This window comes from Amblyraja radiata, chromosome 35, assembly GCF_010909765.2.
Source record: "Amblyraja radiata isolate CabotCenter1 chromosome 35, sAmbRad1.1.pri, whole genome shotgun sequence".
In the NCBI taxonomy this organism is placed as follows: Eukaryota; Metazoa; Chordata; class Chondrichthyes; order Rajiformes; family Rajidae; genus Amblyraja; species Amblyraja radiata.
The window spans coordinates 11,261,000-11,274,486 of record NC_045990.1 but is presented as its reverse complement, the minus strand read 5'-3'; the positions used below and the strand labels follow the sequence as shown (position 1 = coordinate 11,274,486).

The 13,487-nt window shown below is 43.9% G+C and overlaps 1 protein-coding gene across 1 annotated transcript in view; it reads right to left on the bottom strand.

The window, feature by feature from the left end:
* LOC116991793 (serine/threonine-protein kinase N2-like) overlaps positions 1-13,487 on the bottom strand; it is a 94,231-nt gene that overhangs the window by 16,905 nt on the left and 63,839 nt on the right. Inside the window, exons 13-16 of the mRNA XM_033050718.1 lie at positions 11,671-11,750; positions 8,777-8,852; positions 5,685-5,776; positions 1,931-2,107 (exon numbers count right to left, since the gene is read on the bottom strand). Coding sequence (XP_032906609.1) covers positions 1,931-2,107; positions 5,685-5,776; positions 8,777-8,852; positions 11,671-11,750 — 425 coding nt within the window. The remainder of the gene's footprint in view (positions 1-1,930; positions 2,108-5,684; positions 5,777-8,776; positions 8,853-11,670; positions 11,751-13,487) is intronic.

Below are 13,487 nucleotides of genomic sequence, written 5' to 3'. Positions count from 1 at the left end.
TTAAGTGAATTGGCCTCCATTTCCTTCTGTGGCAGAGAATTCCACAGATTCACAACTCTCTGGGTGAAAATGTTTTCCCCCATCTCAGTCCTAAATGGCCTACCCCTTATTCTTAAACTGTGTCCCCTGGTTCTGGACTCCCTCAACATCGGGGACATTTTTCCTGCATCTGCCCTGTCAATCCTCTAAGAATTGTATATGTTTCTATAAGATCCCCTCTTATTTTCCAGCGAATTCCAGCGAATACAAGCCCAGTCAACCCATTCTTTCATCATATGTCAGTCCCGCCATCCCGGGAATTAACCCGGAGAACCTATGCTGCACTCCCTCAATAGCAATAATGTCCTTCCTCAAATTAGAAGACCAAAACTGCACACAATACTCCAGATGAGGTCTCGTCAGGGCCCTGTACAACTGCAGTTGGACCTCCTTGCTCCGAAACTCAAATCCTCTTACAATGAAGGCCAACGTGCCATTAGCTTTCTTCACTGCCTGCTGTACCTGCATGCTTACTTTCAATTACTTTTACCATCCATTTTAACCAACACTCTTTCTATGAAGGTAGACAAAAGTGCTGGAGAAACTCAGTGGGTGCAGCAGCATCCATGGAGCTGAATAACAAAATTCTTTCTATGAACTTTATTTCTCAATCACTTTTTATGCACATCTTTAGGGAATGGTTCCTGAAATTTTGCATACACATTCTCCAGATATTCCATTAATTATTCTATTTTTCCAAAAACTCAAATTTCTCAAAGCTTTTGTTTAATATTTTTGATCTTCCCAAGGCCTTTCTGAGACATCCAGAAATCACTTATTATTTTGAATAGCTAAGCAGGTACAAGTTGCCAATTCTCGTCACAAGTATAAATATTAGTAAGCTATGTACTTTTACATCTTATATACACTCGCAATTTGCAGAAGTACAGGTTTACAGTATGCTGCATTCTAATCTGCTTTTTAGGTTTTCAGTTCAATGCAAGAATACACAGTGGAATTTTCAAAGAGCGCAGGTTTGTTCTACGAAACAGCTGCAAATGAGTCCCTTCCCCTTCGACCTCAACACTTATCTTTTTTTTACCGGCAGAAAGCCAATTCCCATCTGAATCTGCTGCCATCTCCATTTTCTGCAGTTTGCAATTGATTATTTTTTGTCCTCTGTTCACCATGAATGGAATTGCTTTCTCCCGATATAAAAACTACTCTTAGTTCTGAATGCTTTTACAAATCTCAATGGTCCTTTAACCCTTTACTGTTGAACAAATTAGTTATGCACTCCTCAAACTTGAGTAGCAAAGCAAGAATTTCATTGTCCTATCTGGGACACATGACAATAAACTCTCTTGAATCTTTAATCTTGAGCGTTTGACAGCACTGGGCTGGAGTTTAGAAGAATGAGGGGGCACCTCATAGAAACCTACCAAATAATGAAAGGCCTGGATAGAGTGGATGTGGAGAAGATGTTTCCACAAGTGGGAGAGTCTAGGACGAGAGGTTATTGCCTCAGAGTTAATGGATGTTCCTAGAGGAAGGAGATGAGGAGAAATTTCTTCAGTCAGAGGGTGGTGAATCTGTGGAGTTCATTGCCATGGAAGACAGCGGAGACCAAGTCAAAGGATATTTTTTAAGGCGGCGTTGGATAGATAGATTCTAGATTAGTATGGGTATCAGGTGTTGTAGGAAGAAGGCAGGAGAAGGGAAAGATAGATCAGCCATGATTGAATGGCGGAGTAGACTTGATGGGCCAAATGGCCTAATCCTGCTCCTATCACTTATGAACTTGAACTTTCTATCAAAGTGAACAATTACATTAATTATCAATTTGAAAAGTAACTAAAATCAGGCATTGCTAAATGAAGATTTGGGAATGAATACCACTTGCAACAACAGATTAACATTCATGAAATGTTTGAAAGCTACCATGACTCACATAGCCCTGGGTTCTGAGAAGACGTCAGCGTGAATGTGCATCATCAGATCACCGCCGGCTGTGTATTCCATCACAAAACAAACATGCTCAGGCGTTTGAAAACAGGCAAACAGGTTGACCAGGAACGGGTGACTGGAGAGGTTTACCGTCTCGAAGATTCGTTTCTCACACATTAAGCTGTGGAGACAAGAGAACATTTAAGTAGATTGTTTGGTGTGTGTGTGTGTGTGTGTGTGTGTGTGTGTGTGTGTGTGTGTGTGTGTGTGTGTGTGTGTGTGTGTGTGTGTGTGTGTGTACGTGTGTGTGTGTGTGTGTGTGTGTGTGTGTGTGTGTGTGTGTGTGTGTGTGTGTGTGTACGTGTGTGTGTGTGTGTACACGTGTGTGTGTGTGTACACGATCGAGATATATGTAGGAAAGAACTGCGGATGTTGGTTTGAAGCGAAGGTAGACACAAAAAGCTGGAGTAACTCAGCGAGAAAGGCAGCATCTCTGGAAAGACGGAATGGGTGATGTTTCGGGTCAAAACCCTTCTTCAGACTTTGATCTATATAATGTGTGTGTGTGTGTGTGTGTAGTAGTGTGTGTGTAGTGTGTGTGGTGTGTGTGTGTGTGTGTGTGTGTGTGTGTGTGTGTGTGTGTGTGTGTGTGTGTGTGTGTGTGTGTGTGCGCACACTGAACTTTTTTTCTCTTGTTTATTATATTGTTCACAGTGTACTGTTAACATATTCTGTTGTGCTGCTGCAAGGAAGAATTTCATTGTTCTTTCTGAGACGTATGACAATAAAACACTCATCTTGACTCTTGTCTAGATAGACACAAAAAGTTGGAGTCAGAGAAAGAACTTGAGTCTCACTTTAGATGCGTAGGAAGGAAATGCAGATGCTGGTTTACACCGAAGATAGACACAAAATGCTGGAGCAACTCAGCGAGAGAGGCAGCAAATCTCGAGAAAAGGAATAGGTGACGCTTCAGGACGAGACACTTCAGACTGAGAGTCAGGGGAGAGGGAACCGAGAGATATGAAACAGTACATAGAACAAATTAATGAAAGAAAGAAAGCAAAAAGAAAGATTAAAGCCAGCAACGATGATCAAGGAAAGGTGGTGGAGCCCACAATGGTCCATTGCTGGCTGTGGGGAAGGTGATAATGAGTAACACAAACTTAAACTCAACAGGACAACAGTGAAACTAGTATGACGACTAGGGTGGGGGAGGGTCGGAGAGAGGGGATGCAAGGGATACTTGATATTGGAGAAATCGATATTCATACCGCGGGGGTGTAAGCTGCCCAAGAGCAATATGAGGTGTTCCTCCATTTTGCATTTGGCCTCACTCTGACAGTGGAGGGGGGCTAGGACAGAAAGGTCAGCATGGGAATGGGAAGGGGAGTCATAGATCACAGAAACAGCTTCTTGTCAGGATGAACAAAAGGACACACATCATGGCCTCACCAGGTTGTGAGAACATCCCTCCCACTTCACACATTAGACCTGCTCGACATTCACAAGGATGGTTATGCTAGATCAATTGGACTCGGCCCGTCCAGTTCACTTTCTGGATGCTCCCCCTAGGTTTATCCTTCCACTGTTCCAGCATAGCATCACGATGAAAACCAGTGACTAAAGGGCCTGTCCCACTTTCACAACCTTTTTTACTCATGGACATTTTTCATCAGGCTGCGACCTACTTGATGCCACGAGTACCTACGACTAGCATCACGACCTACTACGACCTCGTGACGACCATGCTGCGAGTACGAGTCAAGGGCAAACTCGGCAGAAGTCGTGAATTAGGTCGTGAAAGTGGGACAGGCCCTTTACGAGGCCATTTCTGAATCAACATCAGTGACTCTAGAGTCATACATGAGTCAGAGCTGGTAAAGGGGGTTGGGGTAAATTTCTCAATTTCCTCTCTGAAGGAGATTAGTGAACAATGGATAATTCTAAAAATAAAATCTCACAGGGTGGGGTTTTGAAGCCAGGCCCCTGGATTACTCGACTGCGGCACCTCATCACCATCAACTGAGAAGGGAGAGAAAACAAAAGCTGAATACTTTACGTGTGAATTACAGGACTAGAAAGACTGGATGGAGTGGATGTTTCCACTAGTGGGAGAGTCCTGGACCAGAGGCCATAGCCACAGAATCAAAGGACGTACATCTATAAAGGAGATGGAGGAATTTCTTTAATCAGAGGGTGGTGAATCTGCGGAATTCATTGCCACAGATGGCTGTGGAGGCCATCAATGGATAATTTTAAGGCAGATTTACAAACTCTTGATTAGTATGGGTGTCAAGTCAAACTGAAATGAAAGAACAGGTGCAGAGAAATGCTAAATTGAAATCACGAGACAGTGATTAAAGTGGGCGGATCCCCAGCCTGCCGAGTTCTGCCTGGGGGTCAAAAGGGCACACAGCACCAGAAGCCAGTGAAGAAGATACAAGAGACTTGCGAGCAGAGAACTTGAACAGTAAATCAAAAGGACTGTCCGAAAAGACTGCCGCGATAGCCAGAAAAGGCAAGCAGGACTGATTTTCTACAGACCCGATTGGCAGCCGGTTTTTCACCTGATTTTTCACCTAATCAAGTGTTTGTAAATCTCTGCCTTAAGACCAAAACTGGTAAAGACTAAAACTGCTAAAAAACTGCTAAAGATTAATCTGCCAAAATAAAAGAAGGAGAAAATAAAAGGTGGAAAAGAAGTGTTTGGTCTGAGTGAATCCAGTTCATCATTTCGGGGTAGATAAATCAAATCCCTTTCAAGCGGGGAATCTGCAAAAACATTAGAAGACTTGACAATGGGTGTCAGGGGTTATGGAGAGAAGGCAGGAGAATGGGGTTGAGAGGGAAAGATAGGTCAGCCATGATTAAATGTAATCTGAATTAGGCCATCAGTCTGAAGAAAGGTCTCGTCCCGAAACATCACCTGTTCCTTCTCTCCAGAGATGCTGCCTGTCCTGCTGAGTTACTCCAGTATTTTGTGTCTAGCCACAGTGTGCAGCTTTGCAGTCTCTGATGAGGTAGGAAGGAGAGCCAACAAACAGAGCAGAGCCAAACCATGTCCCTGTGGAGTGGGGAGCAGCAGCCAAAGCTACAAGACTGAAAGGAGAATGATGAGTCACGGGTAAAGAATGCCAGAGTGTGAACGTAATGAAACCATGGGCGTCACTGCTTTCATCACATCCCACGATCGAGATTCACAATCAAAAACAATTTGCAAAGTTACAAATCAAATCGAAGAAGGATGAACTATCTGAGGCAAATAATGCAGTTTTGTTTAAAGGGAAATGAGACAACCTTATGTGAAAAAGACATGAAGACCAGTGTGATGATGACAGAGTAAAGGGCCTGTCCCACTTACGCGATTTTTTTCGGGAACTTACCGGGACCCGTCGTAGTCGCAGCAGGTTGCCGAAAATTTTCAACATGTTGAAAATCCAGCGGAGACCAGAAAAAGGTTGAACTCTTTGGGCGACTATTCACGAGCATACAGTAACGCCTGTTTGGTCGTGAGTAGTCGCCCAAAGAGTCATACCTTTTTCTGGTCGCCTGCTGGATTTTCAACGTTGAAAGTTTCCAGCAACCTGCTGCGACTCTGACAGGGTGCCGGCAAGTCGCTGAAAAAAATTGCGTAAGTGGGACAGGCCCTTAAGCAAATAGATCTGCTAGTCTGAAGGACAGTTATGCTCTATTTCATTCTTCAATTGTGAATGAAATACAGTGCACTTGTGATTAAAAAGGAAATAAAATTTCACCTGTCAACCTCATCTCTTGCGACAATATCTCCTTTCTTCAAGGCTTTTATGGCAAACAGCTGTCCAGACTTTCTGTATTCCGACAAGAGCACCTGAAAGGAAGAAAATCTCTATGGTGACAAATGCTAAAGTGTAAAGAAAACAGACTGTTCACTTCTTTCACCTCAAGGCCTGAGGTGATCATTATGTGTGAATCACAAAGTGCTGGAGGAACTCAGCAGGTTAGGCAGTATTTGTGGAGGAAATGGACAGATAACATTTCGAGTCAGGACCCTTCTTCAGACTGACTTGATAACTATGTAGTTCAATGGTTACCTTGCCGGAGATTTGATTGTTTTCCAGATCGTATCTCAGGTCGCTCTGCGGCCTAACGTCATGGAGCTGGCAGCCTTGCTCGGGGGACTGACTTTGAGCCCCACCGCGGGGCCGTGGACTTACCATCGGAGCTGATCCCTTGCCTGGGATCGACGCTCCAACCGCGGCCTGTGGATTTCACCATCGAGGAGCTCGCAATCTCGGGTAGAGACTGATGTCGGGAAGCTCCAGTCGCAGAATGTTCTGTTGCTTTTTATTGGTATGACGGTATGGCAAATCAAATGCCTTGTATGTTGCAAATCATACTTGGCTAATAAAGTAATTATGATTCTGATTATGACGACAAAATTACTGGCGTTGTGGACAATGAGAAAGATTAATTAAGATTACAACAGGATCTTGATCAACTGGTCCAATAGACTGAGGAACAGCAGATGGAGTTTAATTCAGATAAATGAGCTAGGTGTAGCATTTTGGTTCAGACAAACCAGAGCAACTATTACATAGTTAGTAGGGCCACTGGGGACGAAAAACTCAAGGGATTGGGTACAAAGTTCTCTGAAAGTGGCGAAACAGGTAGATAATGTGGTGAAGAAGGCATTTGGTATACCTGCCTTCTTCAGTCAATGTGCACAATACAGGAGTTGGTATGTAATGCTACAGCTGTACAGGACATTGGTAAACCCCCATTAGGAAGATTGTGTGTAGTTCTAATTGTCCTGCTATGGGACGGATGTCATTATACAAAAAAGGGTGATAACAATATTTACAAGGATGTTTAAGAAGGAACTGCACATGCTGGAAAATCGAAGGCAGACAAAAATGTTGGAGAAACTCAGCGGGTGAGGCAGCATCTATGGAGCGAAGGAAATAGGCAACGTTTCGTCCCGAAACGTTGCCTATTTCCTTCGCTCCATAGATGCTGCCTCAGCCGCTGAGTTTCTCCAGCATTTTTGTCTCCCTTTACAAGGATGTTTCCTGGTTTGAATGGTTTGAGAAGAGAAGCTAGATAATCTGGGTCTTTTTTCCCTTGAGGAGGTTGAGGGGTGATCATGTACTGGCATATTAAAAATGCAAGGCACAGATTTGATGAATGACCACAGGATTTTTCCAAGGGTAGGGAAACCAAATACCAGAGGGTTGAGATTTAAGGCGAGAGGGGAACGATTTAAAAAGGGACCCGAGGGGGACATTTTCACACGGAGTGTCGTGCGTGCTTGTACTGAGCTGCCAGAGGAAGTGGAAGAGACGGGTACAATTATGACATTTAATAGACACGAACAGAGGAGACTAAAGAAGGTCCATCTGTCTCCTCAGATTCTGGTGAACTTCTACCGCTGCACCATCGAGAGCATCCTTACCAACTGTATCACAGTATGGTATGGCAATTACTCTGTCTCCGACCGGAAAGCACTGCAGAGGATGGTGAAAACTGCCCAACGCATCACCAGTTCCTCACTCCCCTCCATTGAGTCTGTCCAAAGCAAGCGTTGTCTGCGAAGGGCGCTCAGCATCGTCAAGGACTGCTGTCACCCCAACCACAGACTGTTCACCCTCCTACCATCCGGGAGGCGCTACAGGTCTCTCCGTTGCCGGACCAGCAGGTCCAGGAACAGCTTCTTCCCTGTGGCTGTTACACTACTCAACACTGTACCTCGTTGATTGCCAATCACCCCCCCACCCCCCCCGGACACTCCTTCCACCAGGAAAAAATAATAATTGCACTACTATGACTGTATGCACGTAAATATATTTATTTATTGCTCATATTCTATGTTCGCTCTTCTAGGGAGATGCTAACTGTATTTCGTTGTCTCTGTACTGTAAACTGCACAATGACAATAAAGTTTGAATCTGAATCTGAATCTGTGGATAGGAACATTTTAGAGGGAATATAATAAAAATGAACTACAGATTCTGGTTTATACCAAAGACAGACACAAAGTGCTGGAGTAACTCAGCAGGTCAGGCAGCATCTCTGGAGAACATGGACAGGTGATGATTCGGATTGGGACCCTTCCTCAGACTGAATAGACGACCTGAAACTCCACCTGTCCATTTTCTCCAGAGATACTGCCTGACCCACTGAGTTACTCCAGCTCTTTGTGTCCATTTTAAGTTTCAGAGGGATATAAGCCAGCCGCAGGCAGCTGAAGAAAGGGGTATTTGTAGATCAGGACCTCAGACCTGGCACAAAAACCATGATTAAAGAGGAGATCCCTGCTTTATAATATACTTCTGAGACCCAAGCAATCTCCAGCAAGCATCAAAAGGTAATGGAAAAATGCCACATAATTCCACATAAAATGCCAGATAAAGCGAGACCAAGCGCAGGCTCGGCAATCGCTTCGCCCAACATCTCTGCTCAGTTCACACAAACCAACCTGATCTCCTGGTGGTTCAGCACTTCAACTCCCCTCCCATTCCCAATCTGACCTTTCTGTCCTGGGCCTCCTCCATTGTCAGAATGAGGCCCAGCGCAAATTGGAGGAACCGCACCTCATATTTTGCATAGGTAGTTTACACCCCAGCGGTATGAACATTGACTTCTCTAACTTCAGATACTTTGCTTTCTCCCTCCTTCCCCTCCCCTTTCCCAGCTCTCCCACTAGTCTACTGTCTCCGCCTCTTCCTTTCTTTTCCCCGCCCCCTCCCCCTCACGGGAGCACAATTTACAGGGGCCAACTAATCTGCAAACTTGCGTGTGTGTGTGTGGAAAGATTTACAAAACAACAAACCACAGACCAGTGGCAATCCTACCCAATTTGAGTGCTTACCTTTCCAAAGTGTCCCCTGCCCAAGACTGCAATGAGTTTGAAATCATGTAGACTCAGTGAAGATTTGAGAGGTATGCTGTATGAAGGAAAGGGAATACATCAATGTGAATGACAATCAAAATTTACAGGTCAGTCTTTGTTAAGGATGCAATGGTATTTAGATTCATACACGTTTACAGTACACAAGGGCATTCAGTCATAGGCATAACCCAAAGGCATCACCACTGAATTCTCCAATTTCAATTTACCAGAAACTCCCTGTCTCTTTCTCCTCCTATTTATCCTGATCCTCACTCACATGCCCTGTGAGAAGGCAGGTGAGAGGGAGAGATAGGTCAACCATGATAGAATGGCAGAGTAGACTAGATGGGTCAAATGGCCTAATTCTGCTGCTATGACTTATGAACTTCCCATAATACCATCAGTCCCCAATCAAACTATTTATTTACCCTACAGCAGGGGTGGGGAACCTTTTCATGTTGGAATGCCGCATTAAGTTAGCTGTAATCTAATAAGGCCGCATCCAAAAAACTTCAATTAGATATAGGATTATTTTGTTGAATCTTCTTGTACTCTTTGGTATTTTAAATACGTTCATTTTAAGATTAAAATTAAAAAGAATAAAATAGGAACAAAAGTATGTTAATAAAAATAAAAGGATTTGTTCTACAAAATTTGGATTCATTCAAAAGGCCACACTTAATGGCCTAGAAGGCCGCATGCAGCCTTAAGGCCGCAGGTTTTCCACCCCTTCCCTACACAGATCTAGCCTATCTGCTCAACACCAACACACACCTCCCACTGAGTAATCTGCCTCCCATCCCACCCTACCCCACACCACTGTTCACACCTCCCACTGCCAGTCTTGATTGGGTTCCACTCTACACCTTCCTAATTTAGTAGTTAAAGGATCTTCAGACAAGAGTAATCAAAATGTGGGAGAATTTCTTCTGAAGACTGAAGGCAATTTATTTCAATCTGAGCCAGCATGTTAAAGGAGCAGAATAGGGCCATTCGCCTCTCAAGCCCATTCTCCTGCCTTCTCCCCATAAACCCTTGACACCCTTACTAATCAAGAATCTGTCAATCTCTACCTTAAAAATACACTATGACCTTGACTCCACTCCATGAATTCTACAGATTCACCACCCTCTGACTAAAGAAATTCCTCCTCATCTCCTTTCTAAAGATACGTCCTTTTATTCTGAGGCTGTGCCCTCTGGTCCTAGACTCTCCCACGAGTGGAAACATCCTCTCCACATCCACTCTATCCAGGCCTTTCATTGTTCGGTAAGTTTCAATGAAGTCCCCCTCATCCCTCTAAACTCCAATGAGTAGAGGCCCAGTGCCGTCAAACGCTCATCATACGTTAAATCACAACAAATCAAATTATCAAGATACAAGGCATAAGTTGACTATAGTTGATTGTGCAATTAGTTTAAAAGATATAGATGACTGTAAACAAGCACAAACATTTATAATTACACACTGAATGCCACGGCACCAGAGAGTAGTGAGGAATACAGGGATCTTTCTTCAACTAGTTCATAGATTCCTAAATGGGCAGCCCAGGCAGATGGATGGTGGTGACAGCATCTGTGATACGAGCATTCATCAGCCGGGCGACACAGAATACATGGACAGTGAGGTCTTGGTACAACTTTATAGATTTTGGTTATGCCACAGCTAGAGTACAGTGGTGAGATCTGGTCACCACAATAGCAGAAGGATGCGACTGCATTAGTGGGAGCGCAGAGGAGACTCGCCAGGATAGAGTGGAGTTGCCTGGGGTGGAGTGTTTTAGTGAGGAGGAGGTTGGATAGGCAGGACTTGTTTTTCTTGGAGCATAATGTTTGGGACACATGGCTTCACAGGCATTTGTAATTGCTCAGGTGTGTTTAATTGCCTCCTTAATGCAGGTATAAGAGAGCTCTCAGCACCTAGTCTTTCCTCCAGTCTTTCCATCACCTTTGGAAACTTTTATTGCTGTTTATCAACATGTGGACCAAAGTTATGCCAATGATAGTCAAAGGAGCCATTCTGAGACTGAGAAACAGGAATAAAACTGTTAGAGATGTCAGCCAAACCTCAGGCTTACCAAAATCAACTGTTTGGAACATCGTTATGAAGAAATAGAGCACTGGTGAGTTTACTAATCGCAAAGGGACTGGCAGGCCAAGGAAGACCTCCACAGCTGATGACAGAAGAATTCTCTCTATAATAAAGAAAAGATCCCAAACTACCTGCTAAAGCAACAAAGGAGTTTTTTAAAGAAAAAATGGTCAATTCTTGAGTGGCCAAGTCAATCACCCGATCTGAACCCAATTGAGCATTCCTTTTATATGCTGAAGAGAAAACTAAAGAGGACTAGCCCCCAAAACAAGCATAAGCTAAAGATGGCTGCAATACAGGCCTGGCAGAGCATCACCAGAGAAGACACCCAGCAACTGGTGATTCAATCCATGAATCGCAGACTTCAAGCAGTCATTACATGCAAAGGATATGCAACAAAATACTAAACATGACTACTTTCATTTGCATGACATTGCTGTGTCCCAAACATTATGGTGCCCTGAAATGGGGGGGGACTATGTATAAACACTGCTGTAATTTCTACATGGTGAAACCAAAATGTATAAAAATGGCCTTTGTTAAAATCTGACAATGTGCACTTTAACCACGTGATTTTTTTCTATTATAAATCTCAAATTGTGGAGTATAGAGGCAAATAAATAAATGATGGGTCTTTGTACCAAACATTATGGAGGGCACTGAATATCTCAGATTAAGGACGGTAAATAAATGCCAGCCTTACCTGCAACACCCACATCCTGAGAACAGAAAAAAAATTATTTACGTTAAACGGATTTAATGGCAATTCAAAGCAAATGTACCTGTGTTGCTTATCTTCTATGTCTGATGATAAACTGGACCTTTCTGGGGAAACAGGTTGACTTACATCAGTTTCGTCCAGCTGCAATGGAGAAGCCAATGAATACGGAAATATCATTAGACATGAACAAAAACAGTTAATTATAAAATATATAAAAGTAAACACTTTAAGCTTTTGAAAACCTAAACCAGCAGTATGATAATGTCATAAATTGTGGAATTAAATAATTTCAGAATTCATTGGGGCCTTTGGTTTGCCAGGAGTTTACTTTTCATGAAATGGACTTTCAGGGTCTTCTTCCAACGTGTACCATAGAATATCACGTGATGGAAGCTAAATCATGAGTTTGGCTGCAGCTCTGTGGTTACGAAAGGCTGTCTGATCACAAACAGAGCCCTACTACAAGACTGGGATACATTTATAGCATTAATGACACGTTCTCAAACATTTTGCTTCCAAGAATAGATTTCCCAGGCATGCAGTACAAGAGTGGAAAGAAATCTAAGCACTACAGCTATGTACAGCCAAGAAAATAGGTGAAGCTGATAATAGTCTTAACTCTTTATCACGTGATTGCATCAGCCATTTAAACAGTGACTACGAGAGCACGTTGATACCAAGTACGAGCAGCAGGTACTGAGTAACACCCCACGGACCCATCTAATCATCTAGAGAGCTTGATTCAGGAACGTGATGAAATATTCGCTAAGGGACACAGAGTGCTGGAGTAACTCAGCGGATCAGGCAGCATCTCTGGATATCATGAATAGGTTTTGGGTCGGGACACTGTCCATGTTTTTTTATACAAATGTTGGTGGGTATATGCAACGAGCTGCCAGAGAAGGTATTTGAGGCAGGTACTATTGTTACATTTAGAAACATAGAAACATAGAAATTAGGTGCAGGAGTAGGCCATTCGGCCCTTCGAGCCTGCACCGCCATTCAATATGATCATGGCTGATCATCCAACTCAGTATCCCGTACCTGCCTTCTCTCCATACCCTCTGATCCCCTTAGCCACAAAGGCCACATCTAACTCCCTCTTAAATATAGCCAATGAACTGGCCTCGACTACCCTCTGTGGCAGGGAGTTCCAGAGATTCACCACTCTCTGTTTAAGAAACATTTGGGCAGGAACATCGGTTGGATAGGTTTGGAATGTTATATGCCAAGTGTGGGCAGAGGGGACTAGTGAGAAGGGGCATGGGTGTGGGTTAGTTGGGCTGAAGGGCCCGTTTCCACCCTGTATGACATGTTCTCCACAAATGCTGCTTGATCTGCCTCGTTACTCCAGCACTTTTGTGCCCTTTTGTGTACACGGTCATATGTGCCTCCTTGTTCCCACTGTGGAATATTCTCTATTTGCCTGGCTGAGAGCAAGCAGCTTGACGCGAGTCAGGAACAAGAAACCCCATTGATCGATGGTCCGTTCACAGCCGATGCATTCCCTTCACCGCCCACACAGTGAACAACCATCAACAAAATACAGTGCATTTACTCAGCACTTCCCATCCCACACACTCCACCACTAACAAGAGCAGCAGGCGCGGGGATCACCATCATCTACAGCTGTTCCCGCCGCCACACAACATTGCAATCATGTACATACCCAACCAAACACACCGACCGGCAGGCCTTTCACCAGAGGGTGGCTCAGCCACACATTCCCTCGAGTAATAATGGATGAGAGATAAATGCTTGCTTTACCAGAAATGCCAGCAAGCCAAGAAAGAACAAGTAAAATAATGTATTGGAACAGCAGTCAGCTGCTTAACAAGCAAGGGCCTCGACGCCTCGCTACCAAGCACAGTCCCAAAG